The following is a 20,964-nucleotide window of genomic DNA, read 5'->3' as shown; positions in this document are numbered from 1 at the left end:
TGGCTGCCTAGATCTCCTACTTACCAGTTTTTCAACCTTTAGTAGCTGCCAGTCCGGGTGGCAGATGGGCCGGCTCTGTCAAAAACTTCTAATTCTTTATACTTTTCCTCCCGTTCTTGTTTAATTATCTCTATCATCATCTTGAGGTATGATTTCGGGTCTGAGTCTTTATTTTCTGGAGTGTTTGGCATTCTGCTGTTTGTTGTGATAGGAGATCTGGGTTCTAGTGTTGCCAGGTTGTCTTGGTTTCCCTCGGGTCTGTTATTTTGCTTTTCTTTTGCCATCTTGTTGTCAGTGATATGTTTTTGCCTTTCTCTTGTACCTAGTCTGTGTCCCTGGATCTCCGCTGTTCCTGGTGGTGGATGGTCCGACCGTCTGTTGTGCACCCCTAAAGCCGCCAGCTGGGAACAGAGGGCCCAATGCCAGGTTCCTGGTTCCCTGGATCAAACTGGGCAGGCAGGCACTTTCTGTGTGCTCCACAGAGATCCCTCTGACCCCTGGCTAGTCAGAACCCGTTCTCACCCCATTCTCACCTCTCCTCTGTCTCTTGGTCTCTACTCTTTCTGATGCTGGATGGTCCCAGCAATTGTTGTGCACCCCAGAAGCTGTGAGATGGGAACAGAGGGTCTGATGCTGGGTTCCTGGGTCCCTGGGTCCCTGGATCAAGCTGGGCAGGCAGGCACTTTTCGATTGGTCCACTGAGATCTCTCTTCCCCCAGGTTAGTCGGAACTCGTTCTCACCCTGTTCTTGTCAGTCCTGTGTGTTTGCCATTAGAATTTTTAATCCACATTTATAGCTCTAATATATTTTTCTGTCCACAATTGAACAAGAGATACTATTTGCCATTTGAAAGGAAAGTAAGGAAGGGCAGATATTTTTCTTTCATAAAACTATTCATCTTTACAAATGTTTCCTAGACACCATGTTGTACCTTTAATGTTTTTGTATATATTTTGTGTGATGGAGGATTATATTTTCTATATTTGAAGAGAAGAAGATTCACAATGAAAAACCACACAGTGCCCAAAGAATTCATTATATTAGGACTGTCAGATGACCCTGTTCTCCAGATTGTGATATTTCTCTTTTTAATTCTCATGTACATACTAAGAATTACTGGAAACCTGACCATAATCACCCTCACCTTGGTAGACCCTCATCTACAGACACCCATGTATTTCTTCCTCAGGAACTTCTCTGTTTTAGAAATAACCTTTACAACTGTCTGTATCCCAAGATTTCTGAGCACAATTGTTACCAGAGACCAAACTATTTCCTACAACAATTGCACAGCTCAGTTGTTTTTCTTCATCTTCATGGGTATCACCGAATTTTACCTGCTAACTGCTATGTCTTATGATCGCTATGTGGCCATCTGCAAACCTCTGTACTACACAACCATTATGAACAGAAGAGTTTGAGTATTGCTGGTTTTTCTGCCTGGCTGGCAGGGTTCCTCAACATCTTTCCAATTGTCATTCTCTTTCTTCATTTAGATTACTGCACCTCCAATGTCATTGATCACTTTGATTTTGACTACTTCCCCCTTTTCACTTTAGCATTGATCATTCTTTCCTACATGTTCATTGTCAAGATGATTTTGAAACTTCCATCTTTCAGTCAGAGGAAAAAGGCTTTCTCTACATGCTCCTCCCACATGATTGTCATTTTTATCTCATATGGCAGCTGTATATTCATGTATGCTAACCCTTCTGCCAAAGGAAGAGCATCACTGACCAAAGGAGTAGCAACTCTCAATATTTCTGTTGCCCTATGATGAATCTATTTATCTATACCCTGAGCAACCAGCAAGTGATGCAAGCCTTTAAGGACATCATCCAGAAATTAGTGAGAAAATCTGGCAAAGAAAAACATTTGTGATGTTAAAGGAACAAGTTCTTATTTCCAAATTCATAGGTAACAGAGATAAAGCATGATTGGGCATAGAGTTGGCATTTTGATATTTATTGATATTCTATGTTTAGAATAAGCATTATGTTCTGTACATCCAGCTCATTTCTTTTTTATAAATTGAACAACTTTATTAAAAAAAGATAAATATACAGATTTTAAGCATTTTGCATAAAAGTATATGAATACATATTTGTCAGCACTTGATTTTTTAAAAGTTTGATAGTATACATTAAAATCTTACTGGTTACAATGACCTTAAAGTACATGTAAAACAAGACGTAACCTGGAAATAATCAACGTTTTCTTGGCGTGTAAGATTAAGCGTAATGCTTTTTCATTTTCTTTTTTGTTTTTTGGCCTTCGTTTTTTCTTGAACTTCATATAGTCTGTGAGTTGTTTCTGGGGTGTTCAGAGCTTTCTAGGGTTAGTATCCAATTATCAGTGACTTCATATTATGTCTGCTCTTTTTGACTGGGTTATCTCACTCAGGATGATATTTTCTAGATGTATTTATTTTCTTAAGAATTTCATAAAATCGACCAGCAACAGCAGAGATCCAGGGACACAGGCCTGGTGAGAAGATGTTCAAAGTAGCTGGGGAGCAGAGAGATCTCTGCAGAGCACAGGGAAAGTGTACCCCCCTGACTGATTAAGTAGAGCAGGAACCCTGCTTTGGAGTTGCGTGTTTCCAGGCCATCTGCCACCAGGAACAGCAGAGATCCAGGGACACAGGCCTAGTGAAACAGTGCTCCGAGTAGCCAAATAGCCAGGGAACAGAGGTCTGTGCTAAGCACGCGGAAAATGCGCCCATTACCCCCCCTGCTTGATTCACAGAAGTAGGAAACCTGCTCTTGGCTATCTGTTATCAACTAGCAGCCTATGTGTACAGAATAGATACTCAGGCCATCTGCCACCAGGAACACGCAGAGATCCAGGTACATGGGCCAGGTACAAGGAAGGGAGAGGCAAGAACCAATCACTCACAACAAGTGTATAAACACTGAGAGAAGATGCACAAACCAAAAAACTCCTAACATATAATGTCCAGGAGATCAGGACACAATGGGAAGACCAAACCTTCAGATAATAGAAATAGAAGAGGGAAAATAATATTAACTAAGAGGCACAGTAAATATCTTCAACAAAATCATAGAAGAAAACTTCCCTACATTTAAGAATGAGATGAAAAAAAAAAGTAAAAAAAAAAAAAAAAAAAAAAAAAAAGAATGAGATGAACATGAGCATAAAACAAGACTACAGAGCTCCAAATAGGTTGGACCAGAAAAGAAATTCCTCCTGACACATAATAGTCAAAATGCCAAGTGCTCAAAGCAAAGAGAGAATAATAAAAGCTGTAAGAAAAAATGATCATGTAACATATAAAGGCAGAACAATCAGAATCACACCCGATTTCTCAACATAGACTATGAAAGCTAGAAGATCCTGAACAGACATCATGCAGACCCTAAGAGAGTACAAGTGTCAGCCCAATCTGCTATACCATAGATGGAGAGACTAAGATGTTCTAAGACAAAACTAAATTTACACAATATCTGACCACAAACCCAGCACTACAATGAATTATAGGTGAAAAACCCAATACAACGAGAGGAACTACATCTTCATAAAAACAAAAACTCCTAAGCAAGAAAAGCAAAGGAAGAAAGACACACAGGCACAATTCTACCTCCAAAAGCAAAAATAGTTTGATAGCAACCACTATTCCTTAATATCTGTTAACATAAATGGACTCAATTCCTCAATAAAAAGATTTAGGCTATCAGATGGGATACATAAACAGAATTTAGCATTTTGCTGCATACAGGAAACTCATCTCAGAGACAAAGACAGACACTATCTTAGAGTAAAAGGTGGGGAAAAAACTTTCCAAGCAAATTGTCTCAAGAAGCAATCTGGAGTGGCCATTCTGATATCGAATAAAGTAGATTTTCAACCAAAGTTATCAAAAAAGACAAGGAAAGACACTTTTTACTCATTACAGGGGAAATTAGTCAGGAGGAACTCTCAGTCCTTAACATATATGCTCCAAATACAAAACAACCATATTAATAAAAGAAACTCTACTAGAGCTCAAAAAATACATTGCACCCCACACTATAATAGTGGGAGAACTCAATACCTCATTCTCATGAATGGAATGGTTATGGAAATAGAAACTGAACAAGGGCAGAGTAAAACTAGCAGAGGTTATGAACCACCTAAAATTAATAGATATCTATAGAACATATCATCCTAAAACAAAAGAATACACCTTCTTCTCATCACCTCATGGCTCCTTCTTGAAAATTGACCACATAATTGGTCACAACACAAGCCTCAATAGATATAAGAATATTGAAATACTCCCATACATCCTTTAAGATTACCATGCTCTAAGGCTGGTCTTTAATAACAACAAAGACTACAAAAAAGCACATATGCACATGGGAACTAAGCAATGCTCTATTAAATGATAGCAGGGTCAAAGAAGAAATAAAGAAAGAAATTAAGGATTTTCTATAATTCAATGAAAATGAAAACACAACATACCCAAACCTATGGGATGCAATAAAAGCAGTACTAAGAGGAAAACTCATACCTCTGAGTGCTTCCAAAAAGAAACTGGAGAGAGCATACACTATTAACTTGACAGAACAGTTGAAAGCTCTGGAACAAAAGGAAGCAGATACACCCAAGAGGAGTAGACATCAAACAATAATCAAAATTAAGGCAGAAATAGACCAAATAGAAACAAAAAGAACCATTGAAAGAATCAACAAAACCAAGAGCTAGTTCTTTGAGAAAATTAACAAGATTGATAAACCCTTAGCCAGACTAACTATAGGGCAAAGAGGGAGTATCAAATTAACAAAATAAGAAATGAAAGTGGAGACATAATAACTGAAACTGAGGGAATTCAAGAATTCATCAGATTCTACTATAAAAGCCTATACTCAACAAAGCTGGAAAAATCTCGAAGAAATGGATGAATTCCTAGATAGATACCAGATACTAAAATTAAACCAGGACCAGGTAAACCATCTAAATAATCCTATAACACCTAAAGTAATAGAAGCAATCATCAAAAGCCTCCCACCCAGAAAAAGCTCATGTCCAGATGGGTTCAGTGCAGAATTTTATCAGACATTTATTGATGACCTAATACCAATACTGTCCAAAGTATTCCACAAAATAGAGTCAGATGGAATACTACCAAACTCATTCTTTGAGGCAACAATAACCTTTGTTCCTAAACCACACAGAGACCCTACAAGAAAAGAGAAATTTAGACCAATCTCACTTATAAACATTGATGCCAAAATAATCAACAAAATTCTTGCAAACCGAATCCAAGAACACATCAAAAAGATCATTCACCATGATCAAATAGGCTTCATGCCCGGGATGCAGGGATGGTTTAATATACGAAAATCCAAAATGCAGAGAGGAGAGGCCAGAGATTTGATGGAAAGTGAAGGGGAGTATATGGAATGGTTTAGAGAGAGGAAAGAGAAGGGAACATTTAAAATTATGTTATAATATCAAAAAATTAAAATAGAAAATTGTGTTCAGGAAGAATGTTATTGACATTGGACTTGAATAAGAGCCAGATTGCAAAATTATGTCTAATAAACACTCTGCTTTGTGAAAGCAAAATCCAAATGAGTGCTTCCTTTATTATTTCTGTATGCTTTGAATCTAAGGCACATAGAATCAAAGGCATAAAAAACTCTAAGTCATGTAAACTCAAATCAGGGTGGCTTTTAAAAAATAATTATTGAATCAACAAATGGTAGTGATTATAATCACAACTTGTTGAAAGATATAAAACAGTAAAGAAGAGTCTGATATTTTTTACCATGCAGGATAATGAGCACCTCAAATCATTCTAAAATTCAATAATTAGCTCTCATTTTCTTCTAAAATAGAAAAATCTTACTCATTCACAGTTTAGTATGTTGTTACTTAGAAGCTTCTAAACTCTATGTTTATTGCTTACTTTATATATATATATATATATATGTGTGTGTGTGTGTGTGTGTGTGTGTGTGTGTGTGTGTGTGTTTTACATGCATGTATGTATGTATACCACATATGTTCCTAGTGACAATAGAAGTCAGAGGAGGGGTGTCAGATTTCCTAGTATTAGAATGGCATATGTTGTAAACCACTTATGAGTTACTGAAAACCAATTGCCCAATTGCTGTTTTTCCTTAAGACCATTGAATATTTTTACCTGATAAGCCATCACTCCAGACTCTAATCTCTATTTTTATCTTTTTATAATGTTATAGTTAATTACAAATATAAATCATTTTTTAAATTTTTCTTTCATATCATTTATATCTATTCTGTTTTAAATTATACATTAACTTGGACATGTTACTCCTAAGTATTCTGGGGATCTATTCTCCATGGTGTCTTCTGTTTTCTCATTCATCTATCCCCTTGGGTCTAAGCTAAATAGAACAGATAAAATTAGGAATAGCCTGAGTATCATTGCTCTGTCTTCAATCTATCATCTCACTCTTCAAGCTAGTAAACAAACTGTATTAATCTTTTTAATGATAATTTATTCTTAACTATCAAGGTATTATTTCTTTAGGTACAAAGATACAATAATCTGGACTATAGGTTCATAGTTGTTCTTGGATTCATGAGAAAAAATGAATTGATATGTGTCTTTTAAAAAAAGAATTCCTAGGATTTTATTTATTTATTCATCTTATTATTGATATTTTAGAGATTTTATTATATGCACAAGATAACAGAGTATAAAACACCTACAAAAATCTTTCTAAATTACTAAAAGTTACTAAAACAAACTAACATGCTATTAGAAATGGCAGTGACAATTTTCGAATTCTTAGGCAAAAAGTAAGTATGTTTTTTTCGGGAATATAAATTATTGCTTTTCAAGCATGCATTTGTGTTCTGTATAAGCTATATATAATTAAACAATACAATCTCAATTGCATATATAAATAAAAGAAAAAATCTGCACTGCAATGAAATGTTCACATTGTAGCAAAACTATATCATAAATCATAGGATTAGATACTTTTCCATGTTCTTATCACCTTACTAGCTTCCAATACTATTATTTCATGGAAACCATGAGATCAGTTTGTACAAAAGTGAAAACAGTTATTTGCTATGCTGTGTGTATATTTTAGCACTGTGCACATGGATTTTATGACATGGATTGCAAAGATTAGGATCCAACATATAACATGGGAAGACAAGAAGCTGTAGATCTGCTCTATGTAACCACAAAGAGCACATGACAGAAAGTGAGACCAGGTCATTTGCAAGAAAATGTATAGGTAAAAATTTGAGGTAAATTCATTGACTTTTGCAACGAATCAACTAATGTTGAGAAAATACTATTCTGCTTCACAGCAGTTTGTTCACAGCAAACACTTGTTGCAGAGAAAAGAGGGGACTGGGGCAAGTTTTCCAGACATAGGGGCAAAACTAAAATTTGGAATAACTTTATTCATGAATGAACAGGTTAAAAAATAAAATCATTCGTATGGTATAAAAAGTTATGATGAATTCACAATACATAAGTAAGGAAATAATCTTTCTCTCCTGAAAAGTTTACCTTGAATATTGATCTGTGCAATTTATTATTTTAAAAAAAGCAGTGTTGCATAAAAGTACTTTACAGCATTGAAAAGAGAATAGGTAAGAACACTTACAGTTCCCAAAAATAAAATTAGAGTCTGGAGAAGCAGAAAACATCTGTGGTCTCAGAGTTTTTAGTGCTGAGACATGAGATTTTAAATTCAAAGCCAGAATGGCAACCTAACAAGACTTGTCTCACTAACAAATAAGATAAGGTCATTTTTGTAAGTATTGCTTTATATGTCATATATTTGTCATTTAGCCTATGTTTATTTGTAAACAAATCCAATAATTGAGTAGTTAGATTCCCACAAACAATAATTATAGCAGAAAAAATGTTTTACAATGTAAACTTTGAAATTAGACTTGAGTGTCTTTCATCTATCAGATATGTTCATGTATGCATACTAGGAACATATTTCTCCAAACCACAAAGTTATCTCCAACAAGAATAAAGTTTTGAAAAGAGAAAAAGATCGATAAGACAGAGAATTTAAAATGTAGAGGTAAGTACTGTAAGCAAAAATCTTTTACAGAACTATGTACTATACTGAAAATAAGTTCTTGGGTATTTTCTTGCTTCAGAAACTATTTTTCCATGAACATTGGCTTGTGACTAAATATATAAAAACATGGTGAAGAAAACAAAGTTGTGATTATAAAATGAGCAAGAACAGATTGTTTTAAAGTATTTTATTTGATCTACCACAAAATCAATTTTAAATAATGATGGTAACAATAACTTTTAAGTATATAAGTTTAACCAGGTATTTTATTTATTAGATACAAAATGTATACAGGTATATCTTGATACATATATGTAGTAAATAATTCCAACAACAAAGAAAATCATTTTAGCCATCTAGTTATTGTTTTTCCTTTTGCTGCAAGAGTTTATAACATCTCTTCCAAAATTAAATTTTAGTAAACGCTACAACAGTGTTAATTATGCATAAGTTAATATACACACTACCCATTGGTTACCCATGAATAGATTTATTTATCCTTTATCACTACAAATTTATACTCTTTGAAAATATTAGGATTACATGACTATGTTTTAAATATAAAGTGATATGCATTGCTATTTTTATTCATTTCTTTATTAGCAAAGTTGGTTTCTTATTTCTTTATCTATCTAGGAGATGTCTTTAGAAGCAGAGACTATTATGAGAAATTCCACAGCAGTGACAGATTTTATTCTTCTTGGACTGACAGATGATCCACATTGGCAGCTTGTGGTTTTCACATTTCTTCTTGTTACCTACATGCTAAGTGTGACTGGGAACCTCATCATTATCATCCTCACCCTCTCAGATGCCCATCTGATGACACCCATGTATTTCTTCCTTCGCAATTTCTCACTCCTAGAAATATCATTCACATCTGTCTGCATTCCTAGATTTCTTGTCACTATTGTGACAGGGGACAGAGCTATTTCCTACAATGGTTGTGTGACTCAGTTATTCTTTTTCATTTTCTTGGGAGTGACAGAATTTTACCTTCTGGCTGCCATGTCCTATGATCGTTATGTGGCCATCTGCAAACCTCTACACTACACAACAATCATGAGCAACCGTGTGTGCATTCTTCTTGTATTTAGCTCATGGTTTGCAGGATTCTTGATTATATTTCCACCAATTATCCTTCTGTTACAGTTAGACTTCTGTTCCTCCAATATAATTGACCACTTTATCTGTGACTCTTCTCCAATTTTGCAGCTCTCTTGTTCAAACACTCACTTTCTAGAACTCATGGCATTTTTGTTAGCTGTGGTAACACTCATGGTCACCTTGACACTAATTATTCTTTCCTACTCAAATATTATAAGGACAATACTGAGAATCCCTTCTACAAATCAAAGAAAAAAGGCCTTTTCAACCTGTTCCTCCCATATGATAGTTGTCTCCCTCTCTTATGGTAGCTGCATTTTCATGTACATTAAGCCTTCCGCAAGGGAGAGGGTGACTTTAAGCAAAGGAGTAGCTGTGCTCAACACTTCAGTGGCTCCTCTCCTGAACCCCTTCATCTATACACTGAGGAACCAGCAAGTCAAGCAAGCCTTCAAAACTATGATCCAGAGGATCCACTTTTCTTCAAAGAAATTTACATGATCAAAGAAAGTAGACCTCTGAAGACAGCTGAATGAAAACCTCTGCCTTTCTCTGTATAGACTATTTCCAAATATATATTAAAATGTTTTATATTTACCGATAAGACAGAACAAAAGGGCATAAATAGAAATGTAAGGTGAAATATATTAAAACTTCTAAAGTTATTTTTCTAAGAAAAATATAAATAAAAGTATGAAATTTAATTTATTCTTTGTACTATTTCTTAAACAACAGATTATTTAAATGAACATGCCTCTATTTCTACTAATCATATTTTAAGTATAAAATCATAACTCTAAGGGTCCCTTGTCCTGATTTTAGGTTCAGATTATTTGTGCTAGTATAACTGTAATTTCTGCTGACATGCTACCAAATGAACAGAAAGTGTTGACATGAGAAGAATGATGGAAGCTGACTTTCTACTAATCATCCTGAGGCTTGAATGCTAGTTACGAATGTCTTTAACATTTTCTGTTATTCGACATGCATTGCTGACTTTCATCTTTCCATTGTCTCCTTGACAGAAGTTTCCTTTCCCACACTTGTAGAAATGATAATGACTTTTGGAAGTAGCCAAGAAAATGAGAACACTGTTCCAAGTTGGTCCTGTATTAATGAGTCCCTCAACTCCTGTATTTCATTAAGATTAATTGTCTTGGGAGAGAAGATATGAGTCTGACTAGATACTGAATAAGGGATTCGATTTTTAGCTTTTTGGTTTTCAGCTTGATCTGAATCACAGGTCAATAAATGTGATGATCTCCATGTATTTCCTATGTGAGTTAAAGAAATAATTATTTTACAAACAAAAAAAAATCTGAAGCTCTGATTATTTTCACTGTGCTCACATTAAGTGATATGCACATCATTCAAGTTTATTTTATTTATCTTTATATTCAACTATATAAAAACTAGTGTTGTTCTAAAACCGAAGTTATGTGATATCTTATTTAATTATAAATTCTTTTTTGAGTCAACGGATAAAAAAGAAACTATGTATGTTGAATTTGTAAGATAAAGAAAGTAACCAGAAATATATAATGAAAATTCAAACTGAGAAAAAAACTGTAAAGATTAAGTAAGTGAATATAAACTATATGCAAACCGTAAAGGTAATGTAAAAGTAAGAGTCTAAGAGTCTAAAGGAAATTTATCCTCTTGATTAGCAAAGCTTATCTGAAGATTTCAACTCCAATTTAAGAAAATGGAAAAAAAAAAAAAACAGACAAACTATTGTTCTACATGATTTCAAACTGCCTGGGCTCATTTACACAGAAGTATTTTATTTTTTCCTATTAATTTCTGTTTACATATTTATAACAATTTGAAAAAGACACATTTCAGATAATATGCTTGTATTGGAGATACTGATAAAATTTTGAGTAAGATTGCTTGTGTGATTTTTATTTATATTCCATTATCTGTTAGGTCTTACTGATTATAACTTTTTTCCAGCCTAATGCCCTGTTGATATGATCCCAAGAAATATAATTTTGCATATTCACAAATATATTTGGATGTCTCTTTAATCACTTTCTGCATCAAATACAAATATAATAATTATTTAAAGTTACACATAAAGTTATTAAAGTGTATGTGTACATGCACTCAGAGGGTACATGTGGCTCCATTCAAAGAGAAGGAAAATCCAAGAAAACAGAAAGATGAATAAAGTTGATTATAGTCAATTCTGTGATTGTGTAGTAATTTCTGTCCTGTTGCTACTTCAGTATGCACAAGCATTGACAAATATCCCTAAGAAGTCTATTTGTTCCTCCACAAGTAGTAGACTATTCCAATAATTTATTGCTGTACTAAAAGTGATCTTTTACTTTTTACTTTATCTAATTTTCACCATGTATAATTTATACAACAAATGAAATTACATATCAGTAAGGCCTTTATTTTGTAAACTGTTTTTCATTCAGAAGTGAAGAGTTAGGCTTGGATCCATACATCTGTGTAAAATGCAGAGTGTAATGGTATGCACCAGGTGGGGCTAGGAGGAGAGCTCTACCAAACAACATTTTAAAACAAAAAAGTCATGCTTAATTAATAAATTAGAGCTTCCAAATATTAAATGATTTTCCATCTCATGCTAAAGTCTCAGGTATTAGGTCTCCAGTATGACTTTGGAGGAGAGATGAGACAGAGATTGTCCACAACAAGTTCTGCAGCATTGTTGACAGTTTTGCAATTATTTGGCATTTATTTTCTCACGTAAAATTCTTTCTAAGGACAGAATTATGGATCTTCTTTTCAGTATGACATGTGCCATATGTATATAAGTAATTAAATTATCATACTAGTAAAAATATTAAAGGATTTCAAATGTTTCAATTAGGGGAACAATTTGCAAATAATGCCAATCAAAAAATTTTAATTTATGACAAAAATTGAAACATGGATTCAAGAAACTTAGAGTACAGCACACTCACAACTGGTTATATTTTAATTACAATAGTGAGTTTCATATTCAAAATCAGAAAAAGATAAAATATATAAAATTAACAGAGAGAATCTCTTGTAAGCATCACCTGTCGATAAAAACACTTACGGCCAATGAGCTGAGGCAGCAATTAGGATTTGAGATATCTGGCAGAGACAGAGAGACTTCTGGGAAATAGAGAAACAGGATATTCACAACAGGACAGAGAATATGATGGTCCTATTAAACTGAAGACCAGAAATCAGCCACATAGCAGAACATAGAATGAAATAATTTTTATTTTATTAATTAAGGTATTTAATTAATTAAGCTAATTGAGATGTGTCCTAGATGGGTAACAGAGACAAAGCTATTGGTGCCAACATGCATTAATAAATAGAAGTCTCAGAGCTGTCATTTCAGGGAACTTATGCATGCATGGGAAAACTCACAGTTATAAAAATTAAAATCTAGGTACAAGAATGACAGGTTTAAAATAAGGTAAATTCAAACCACATTTTAATGAGAAAATACATAGGAAAGAAAATGTAAAGTTGAAAAAGAAAGGCCAGTAAGTTTTATCTTTTCTGTTTATTCTTCCAAAGAATGGAGAAATACAGACTTTCTCAAACAAACAAAACATGGATAGATTAATAATTAATGCACCTGAAGTAGTAAAAGTTCCATAAGTAGTTCTTCGATCAGAAGGAAAATTATATAGGTCAGAGACTTCATTCTAAAGAGAGGCAACTGAATAATGATCAAGATTATTTAAATAAATATGTTCTTTGAAATATTTATACTATATATCCACTTTATGTGTGAAGGTTTTGCCTGCGTGTATGTATGTACACATATATATCTGAGGCCTATGAAGGTCAAAGGAGGACATCAGGTACCCTAGAACTGTAGTTATATGGTTGTGAACCCCCATGGAGCTCCAACTGTGGTCCTCTGCAATAAGTGTTCTTAACGACTGAGTCATGTCTTCAGTCAAGTACTTTTAATGAGCCAGAAAAACAAATACTTGTTCAAATATATAATAGTAATAGCTTATTAAAAACTAATATATGACTACACAAAATGTATAACATCATTGTCATAGAAGTCAGAGCATATTGTTGTAAGATGCCATTTTATACAAGTAGATGATAGAATATAGTTTGAAGTTGACCGAGATTGGAACTCATGAATAACTATTTATAAAGCAAAATGTATATGATATATTAGTATGAGTTATCAAAGAAAGCAAATAAATTTATTAAGATTGTAAAATAAGTATACAAAATAAGTATAAAAATTACAAATACAGGAGGCAATATCTGACAATATAAAATATTTATATAAAATATACTTTACTTAAATGTGAATAATTTGGCTGTATCAATGAAAAGACTGAGATTAAAAGGAAATTAAAAACCCATATTATCAAAAACTTAATTTAAATATAAAAACACAATTAGTTTATAATTAAGGGAGATACAGTCCAATGTGGAACATACAATACAAACCTGGGACAGAAAAGATCTAAGATCCTGAGGTGGTAGATTTCTATAAGGAAACACTGTCTTCTGAACACATTAGGGACACTACACAGGAGTGTGAGACCACATACAAGACCTGTTCACCTCTAACACAGACCATATCCCAGTACATAGAGAGAGGGTCTACTAAAAGTTGAAAACTGCTAGGAGAGACATGATCAACTTTTTATAAAAGTGTGGGCCCTAAAAGTCTCTATGGTGTGTGAGGATCTTACTCACCCACAAATATGTGCTTAGCATACATATATTGACTTTAATAAGTAAAAAATTTGCAAAGCTGGATAGGAGGGTAAGAAGTGGTGGATCTGGGAAATGCAGGAAAGGATGAATATGATCCAAACATTGAACAAACTTCTCAATGTTTTTTTTTTTTTTTACAAGTAAAGGAAGAGGAGGGAATTGGGAAAGTTAAAGTATCTGTATAGCATTCAGGAAGTCTTGAGTTCCAGTGCATTGGGGTTCACATCTGAAATCCAATTACTTAAGAACAGAGATAGAAGAATCAGAAGATAAAAGTCATTCTCAGTTATCTAGGAAACAATGTGATAAAAGTTTTTCAACACAATATTAATAAATCAAGTTAAACAGTACCTAAATTAGACATCTATGCTTATAGATATTTAGTCTTAACTACGCTAAACAATTTGCAAATTATTTTAAGTCATCTATCACATCACCAACCTCAAAAATGTGAAGAATAAAAAGTATATATCAAGTGCAGCATTCATTTTTATTGGATTTTTTATTTACATTTAAATGGTATACCCTTTCCTGATATCCCCTCCAGAATCCCCCTATTCTATTTCTCCTTCTACTGCTACTATAAGGGAGTTCCTCCACCCACTCACCCACATCCCTCACACACACACTGTCGCCTCTTCACCCTGACATTTCCCTACTTTTTAGATTTGCGCCTTGGCAGGACCAAGGTCTTTTCTTCCATTGATGCCCAACAAGGTCATCCTTTGCTACATATGCAGCTGGAGCCATGGGTATATCCATGTGTACACTTTGGATAGTGGTTTAGTCCCTGAGAACTTTGGTTGGTTAATATTGTTCTTCTTATTCAGGTCCTCAGTCCTTTTTATAACTCCTCCACTGGGGACCCCATTCTCAGTTCAATAGTTGGGTGCGAGCATTTGGTGCTCTATTTGTCAGGCTGTAGCAGAGCCTCTCAGAATACAATCAGGCTCCTTTCATAACTTGCACTTCTTAGCAACTGCAATATTGTCTGGGTTTAATGGCTGTATATGGGATATATTTCTAGTTAGGGTTGTCTCTGGATGGTCTTCCCTTCAGTCTCTGCTTCAAATTATGTCTCCATATTTCCTCCTGAAAATATTTTTATTTTCCCAGCAAAGAAGGACTGAAGCATCCACACTGTGTTCTTCCTAGTTCTAGAGGTGCATGTGGTCAGTGAAATTTATGTAGGGTAATCCAAGGTTTTGGGCTAATATCCACGTATAAGTGAGTGCATATCATGTGTGTTCTTTTGTGATTGCAAAGCTTCTATAAGGTTAAGGACATTATCAAGAGGTCAAAACAGTAGCTAACAGATTACCAATCCCACATCTGATAGAGGGCTAATATGCAATATATACAAAGAATTCAAGAATTTATACTCCAGAGAATCAAATAATCTTATCAAATTGAAAACTGAATATTCAGTACTTTTTATCACAATGCCAACACATGTACTTATAGTTTTCATTTACTTTATACAACATTAGTTTGATGGAAATAGTTCAGATGTAACTAATATGAACATCTCCATTTTAGAATGACTCGTGACATTTTTGTATATCACAACTTTGTACTTTTTGTACATTTACATATGATAAATCTGGCATGAAGAGTGGGTTGCATAATATATTTTATTGTGTCCTTCTAAAATGAATTAACCCATTTCTAAAAATTTTATTCTTCTATACATTCACTTGTAATATAAATTTTTATCATATGTTGATAATTTAATATAGATTACTGTGGTGGTTTGAATATGCCTGGCCCAGGAAGTGGCACTACTAGGAGATATGGTGTTTTTGGAATAGGTGTGGTCTCGTTAGAGGAAATATGTCACTGTGACTGTGGACTTTAATACCCTCTTGCTAGGTGCTTGGGTGCCAGTCTTCTCCTGTTTGCCTTCAGAACAAGATGTTGAACTCTCAAAAAAGAAAGTTAATCTTTCATGTGACCTAGCTATAACACTTCTGGGTATTTACCCAGAGTACTCTATGACAATATGTCAAGACACTTGCATTTCAAGGTTTATCAAAGTAGTAATCTAATAGATACATTTTGAAATCTCTATAGGTGTACAAGAACAGAGATATGAATAAGAAAATGTATATATACCTAGTGGATTAAGTTTTTTTATTGAACAACTTTATTTTAAAAAACAAAGATAAATGTACAGATTTTAAGCATTTTTGGCATAAAAGTATACAAATACATTTTTGTCAGTGCTTGGCTTTTTTTTAAGGTTTGATAGTGTGCATTAAGATCTTACTAGTTGCAATGAGCATAAAGAACATGTAAAATAGTATGTAACCCAGAATTAGTCAAAGTTTTCTTAGTGTGTAAGGATTAAGCATAATGGTTTTATCTTTTTCTTTTTTTTTCTTGAACTTCACACAGTCTATGAGTTGTTTCTGGGGTGTTCAGAGCTTTCTGGGGTTAGAATCCAATTATAAGTGACTGCATGCCATGTATGTTTTTTGTGACTAGGTTATCACACTCAGGATGATATTCTCTAGACGCATCTATTTTGTTAAGAATTTCATAAAGTCATTATGTCTAATAGCTAAGTAGTACTCCATTGTGTAAATGTACCACAACTTTTGTATCCAATCATCTACTGAAGAACATCTGGGTTCTTTCTAGCTTCTGGCTATTATTAATAGAGCTGCTTTGAACATTGTGGTACATGTGTCTTTGCTGTATATTGGAGTATCTCTGGGGTAAATGCCCAGAAGTGGAATAGCTGGATCTTCAGGTAGTACTATGTCCAATTTTCTGAGTAATCAATCGCCAGACTGATTTCCAGAGTGGTTGTACCAGTTTACAACCATGCCAACAGTGGAGAAGTGTTCCTTTTTCTGCACATCCTCGCCAGTGTCTGCTGTCATCTGAATTTTTGATCTAGGGCAATCTGACTGGTATAAGGTGGAATCGAAGGGTTGTTTTTATTTGCCTTTCCCTGGTGGCTAATTATATCCAGCACTTTCTTAGATGCCTCTCAGACATTCGATATTACTCAATTAAGAACTTTTGGTTTGGCTCTGTACCCCATTTGCTAATAGGGTTGTTTGATTCTCTGGTGACTTGCTTCTTGAGTTCTTTGTATAGCTTGGATATTAGGCCTCTATCTAATGTGTGGTTGATAAAGATCTTTTCCCACTTTGTTGGCTGCCATTTTATTTTCTTGACAGTGTCCTTAGCCTTCAAAAACTTTGCAATATCATTAAGTCCCATTTGTCAATCTTCAACCTTAGAGCATGAGCCATTGGTGTTCCATTCAGGAAATTTTCTCTTGTGCCTGTGTGTTCTACAGTTTTCCCTACTTATTCATCTAATAGTTTCAGAGTACCTGGTTTAATGTGGAGATCTTTGATCCACTTGCACTTGAGCTTTGTACAAGGAGATAAGAAAGGGTCTATTTCATTCTTCTGCCATGCTAAGTGCCAGTTGGAACAACACCATTTGTTGAATAGGCTGTCCTTTTTCAATTGAATGTTTACAGTTCATTTGTCAAAATTCAGGTTACCATATATGTGAGGGCTCATTTCTAGATCTTCTATTCTATTCCATTGATCCACATTCCTATCTCTTACCCATTACAATGCAGTTTTTAGAACAATTGTCTTGTAATATACCTTGAGGATAGGGATAGTGATTCCCACAGATGTTTTCTTGTTGAGGACAGATTTTGCTACTCTAGGTCTTTTGTTATTCCAGATGAAATTGCACATTGCTCTTTTCAACTGAATGAAGAATTGGGTTGGAATGTTGATGGGGACAACATTGAATCTGTAAATTGCTTTTGTTAAGATGGCCATTTTTACAATGTTGATCCTTGCAATCCATGAGCATGGGAGATATTTTCATTTTCAAAGATCTTCAATTTCCTCCTTTAGAGGTTTGAAGTTCTAGTGATCCAGGTCCTTCACTTGCTTAGTTAGAGTCACACCAAGAATTTTTATATTGTTTGTGACTATTGTGAAAGATATCTTTTCACGAATTTCCTTCTCCACATATTTGTCCTTCGAGTAGGGGAATGCTACTGATTTGTTTGAGTTAATTTTATATTTAGTCACTTTGCTGAACTTGTTAATCAGATGTTGGAGTTCTCTAGTGAATTTCTGGGGTCACTTACGTACACTCTCATGTCATCTGCAAATAGTGATGTTTTTACTTCTTCCTTTCCAATTTGTATCCCTTTGATTTCCTTTTGCTGTCTAAATGCTCTGGCCAGGACTTCCAGTACTATGTTGAATAAGCAGGGGGAGAGTGGGCAGCCTTGTCGAGTTCCTGATTTTAGTGGGATTGCTTCAAGTTTCCCATTAAGTTTGATGTTGGCTATTGGTTTGCTGTATATTGCTTTTATTATGTTTAGGTATGTCCTTGGATTCCTGTTCTTTCCAAGACTTTTAAAATGAAGGGGTGATGGATTTTGTCAAATGCTTTCTCAGCATCTATTGAGATGACCATGTGGTTTTTTTTCTTTGATTTTTTTTATATGGTGGATTACATTGTTGAATTTCCTTATATTAAACCATCCCTACATCACAGGAATGAAGTCTACTTGATCATGGTGAATGATCATTTTGATGTATTCTTGGAATGGGTTTGCAAGGATTTTGTTGAGTATTTTTGCATCAATGTTCATAAGTGAGATTGGTCTGAAGTTCTCTTTCCTTGGGGTCATCATTTGGTTTTCGAACGAGGGTTATTGTAGCCTCAAAAAAATGAGTTAGGTCGTGTTCCATCTGATTCTATTTTGTGGAATAGTTTGGAGAGTATTGGTATTATGTCATCAATAAATATCTGATAAAACTCTGCACTGAATCCATCTGTACCTGGACTTTTTTTGGTTGGGAGGCTTTAGATAACTGCTTCTATTTCTTTAGGTGTTATGGGATTATTTAGATGGTTTACCTGGTCCTGGTTTAACTTTGGTATATTGTATCTGTCTAGGAATTTATCCATTTCCTCCACATTTTGGAGCTTTGTTGAGGATAGGCTTTTGTAGTAAGATCTGATGATTTCTTAAATTTTCTCAGTTTCAGTTGTTATTTCTCCACTTTCCTTTCTGATTTTGTTAAATTGGATACTCTTTCTTTGACCTCTAATTAGTCTGGCTAAGTGTTTATCAACCTTGTTAATTTTCTCAAAGAACCAGCTCTTTGTTTTATTGATGCTTTGAATGGTTCTTTTTTGTTTCTATTTGTCTGTTTCTGCCCTTAGTTTGATTATTTCTTCCCTTCTACTTCTCTTGGGTGTATCTGCTTCCTTTTGTTCTAGAGCTTTCAACTGTGCTGTCAAGTTGCTAGTGTATGTTCTCTCCAGTTTCTTTTTGGAAGCACTCAGAGCTATGAGTTTTCATCTCAGTGCTGCTTTCATTGCATCCCTTAGGTTTGGGTATGTTTGGGTATTTTCATTAAATTCTAGAAAATCTTTAATTTATTTCTTTATTTCTTCTTTGACCCTGCCATCGTTTAATAGAGCATTGTTTAGGTTCCATGCTTATATGAGCTTTTTTTTGTCTTTGTTGTTATTAAAGACCAGCCTTAGACCATGGTGGTCTGAAAGGATGCATGGGAGTATTTCAATCTTCTTTTATCTATTGAGGCTTATTTATGACCAATTATATGGTCAATTTTGAATTAAGTGCTGTGAGGTGCCGATAAGAAGGTGTATTTTTTTTATGGTGATATGTTCTGTAGATATCTCTTAATTGCTGTTGGTTCATAACCTCTGCTAGTTTTACAGTGTCCTTGTTCATTTTCTGTTTCTATGATCTGTCCATTGGTGAGAGTGGGGTATTGCAGTCTCCCACTATTATTGTGTGGGGCACAATGTATTTTTTGAGCTTTAGTAGTGATTTTTTTAATGAATATTCGTGCTTTTATATTTGGAGCATATATGTTAAGGATTGAGAGTTCCTCCTTCCAAATTTTCCCTGTAATGAGTAAAAAGAGTCTTTCCTTCTGTTTTTGGATAATTTTTGGTTGAAAATCTTCTTTATTCGATATTAGAATGGACACTCCAGCTTGCTTTTTGGGGCCATTTGCTTGGAAGTTTTTTTCTTTTTCTGATAGCCTATGTCTTTTTATTGGGGAATCGAGTCTATTCATGTTAAGAGATATCAAGGAATAGTGGTTGCTGTTTCCTGCTATTTTTTTTCTTTTGGAGGTTGAATTGTGTCAGTGTCTTTCTTCTTTTGTGTTCTTACTTAGGGGTTTTCTTCTTTTTATTAGGATGTAGTTGCCCTCGTTGTATTAGGTTTTCCACCTATAATTCGTTGTAGAGCTTGGTTTGTGTTCAGATATTGTGTAAATTTTGTTTTGTATTAGAATATCTTAGTCTCTCCATCTATGGTGATTGAGAGTTTTGCTGGGTATAGCAGCTTGTGCTGACACTTGTGCTATCTTAGAGTCTGCATGTTGTCTGTCCAGGCTTTTCTAGCTTTCATAGTCTCTGTTGAGAAATCGGGTGTGATTCTGATTATTCTGTCTTTTTATGTTACATGACCTATTTCCCTTACTGCTTTTAGTATTCTTTCTTTCCTTTGGGCACCTGGCGTTTTGGGTATTATATGTTGGGAGGGTTTTCTTTTGTGGTTCAACCTAATTGGAGTTCTGTTGGCTTGTTTTATTCTCGTGGTCATCTCATTCTTAAAGGTAGTTAAGTTTTCCTCTACAGTTTTGTTAAAGATATTTACTGTGCCTCTTAGTTGATATTCTATACCCTCTTCTATTCCTATTATTCTTAGGTTTTGTCTTCTCATTGTGTCCTGGATCTCCTGGGTATTTTATGTTAGAAGCTTTTTAGTTTTTGCATCTTCTCTGACTGTTTTATTTGTCTTTTCAATGTTGTCTTTGCCCCCCGAGATTCTCTCTTCCGTCTTTTGTAGACTGTTAGAAATGCTTGCATCTGTGACTCCTGATTACTTTTTTAGGTTTTCTACTGCTAGGGTTGTCTCTTTTAGTTTTTTCTTTATTGTGTCCATTTCCGTTTTAAATTTTTTCTTCCATTTCTTCATCTTTTTGGCTTTGTTTTTTCTCTAGTTCTCTGTGTTCTTTGAGGGTTTTTCTTGTTTCCTCTTTAAAA

At 34.4% G+C, this 20,964-nt stretch overlaps 1 protein-coding gene across 1 annotated transcript; it reads left to right on the top strand.

The window, feature by feature from the left end:
* Positions 1 to 1,005: 1,005 nt before the first annotated feature.
* On the top strand, positions 1,006 to 9,660 carry LOC308435283 (olfactory receptor 6C75-like; the record flags this gene model as incomplete). The annotated part of the gene is made up of 2 exons (XM_080935955.1): positions 1,006 to 1,321; positions 9,035 to 9,660. The coding sequence occupies 2 exons, from the start codon at positions 1,006 to 1,008 to the stop codon at positions 9,658 to 9,660; spliced, it is 942 nt and encodes a 313-aa protein (XP_080792081.1).
* Between the last annotated feature and the right edge of the window lie 11,304 nt (positions 9,661 to 20,964).

Source organism: Micromys minutus (genome assembly GCF_963924665.1).
Source record: "Micromys minutus genome assembly, chromosome: 22".
Taxonomy (NCBI): domain Eukaryota; kingdom Metazoa; phylum Chordata; class Mammalia; order Rodentia; family Muridae; genus Micromys; species Micromys minutus.
The sequence above is the reverse complement of the archived record's forward strand: the minus strand, read 5'-3'. Positions and strand labels throughout refer to the sequence as shown.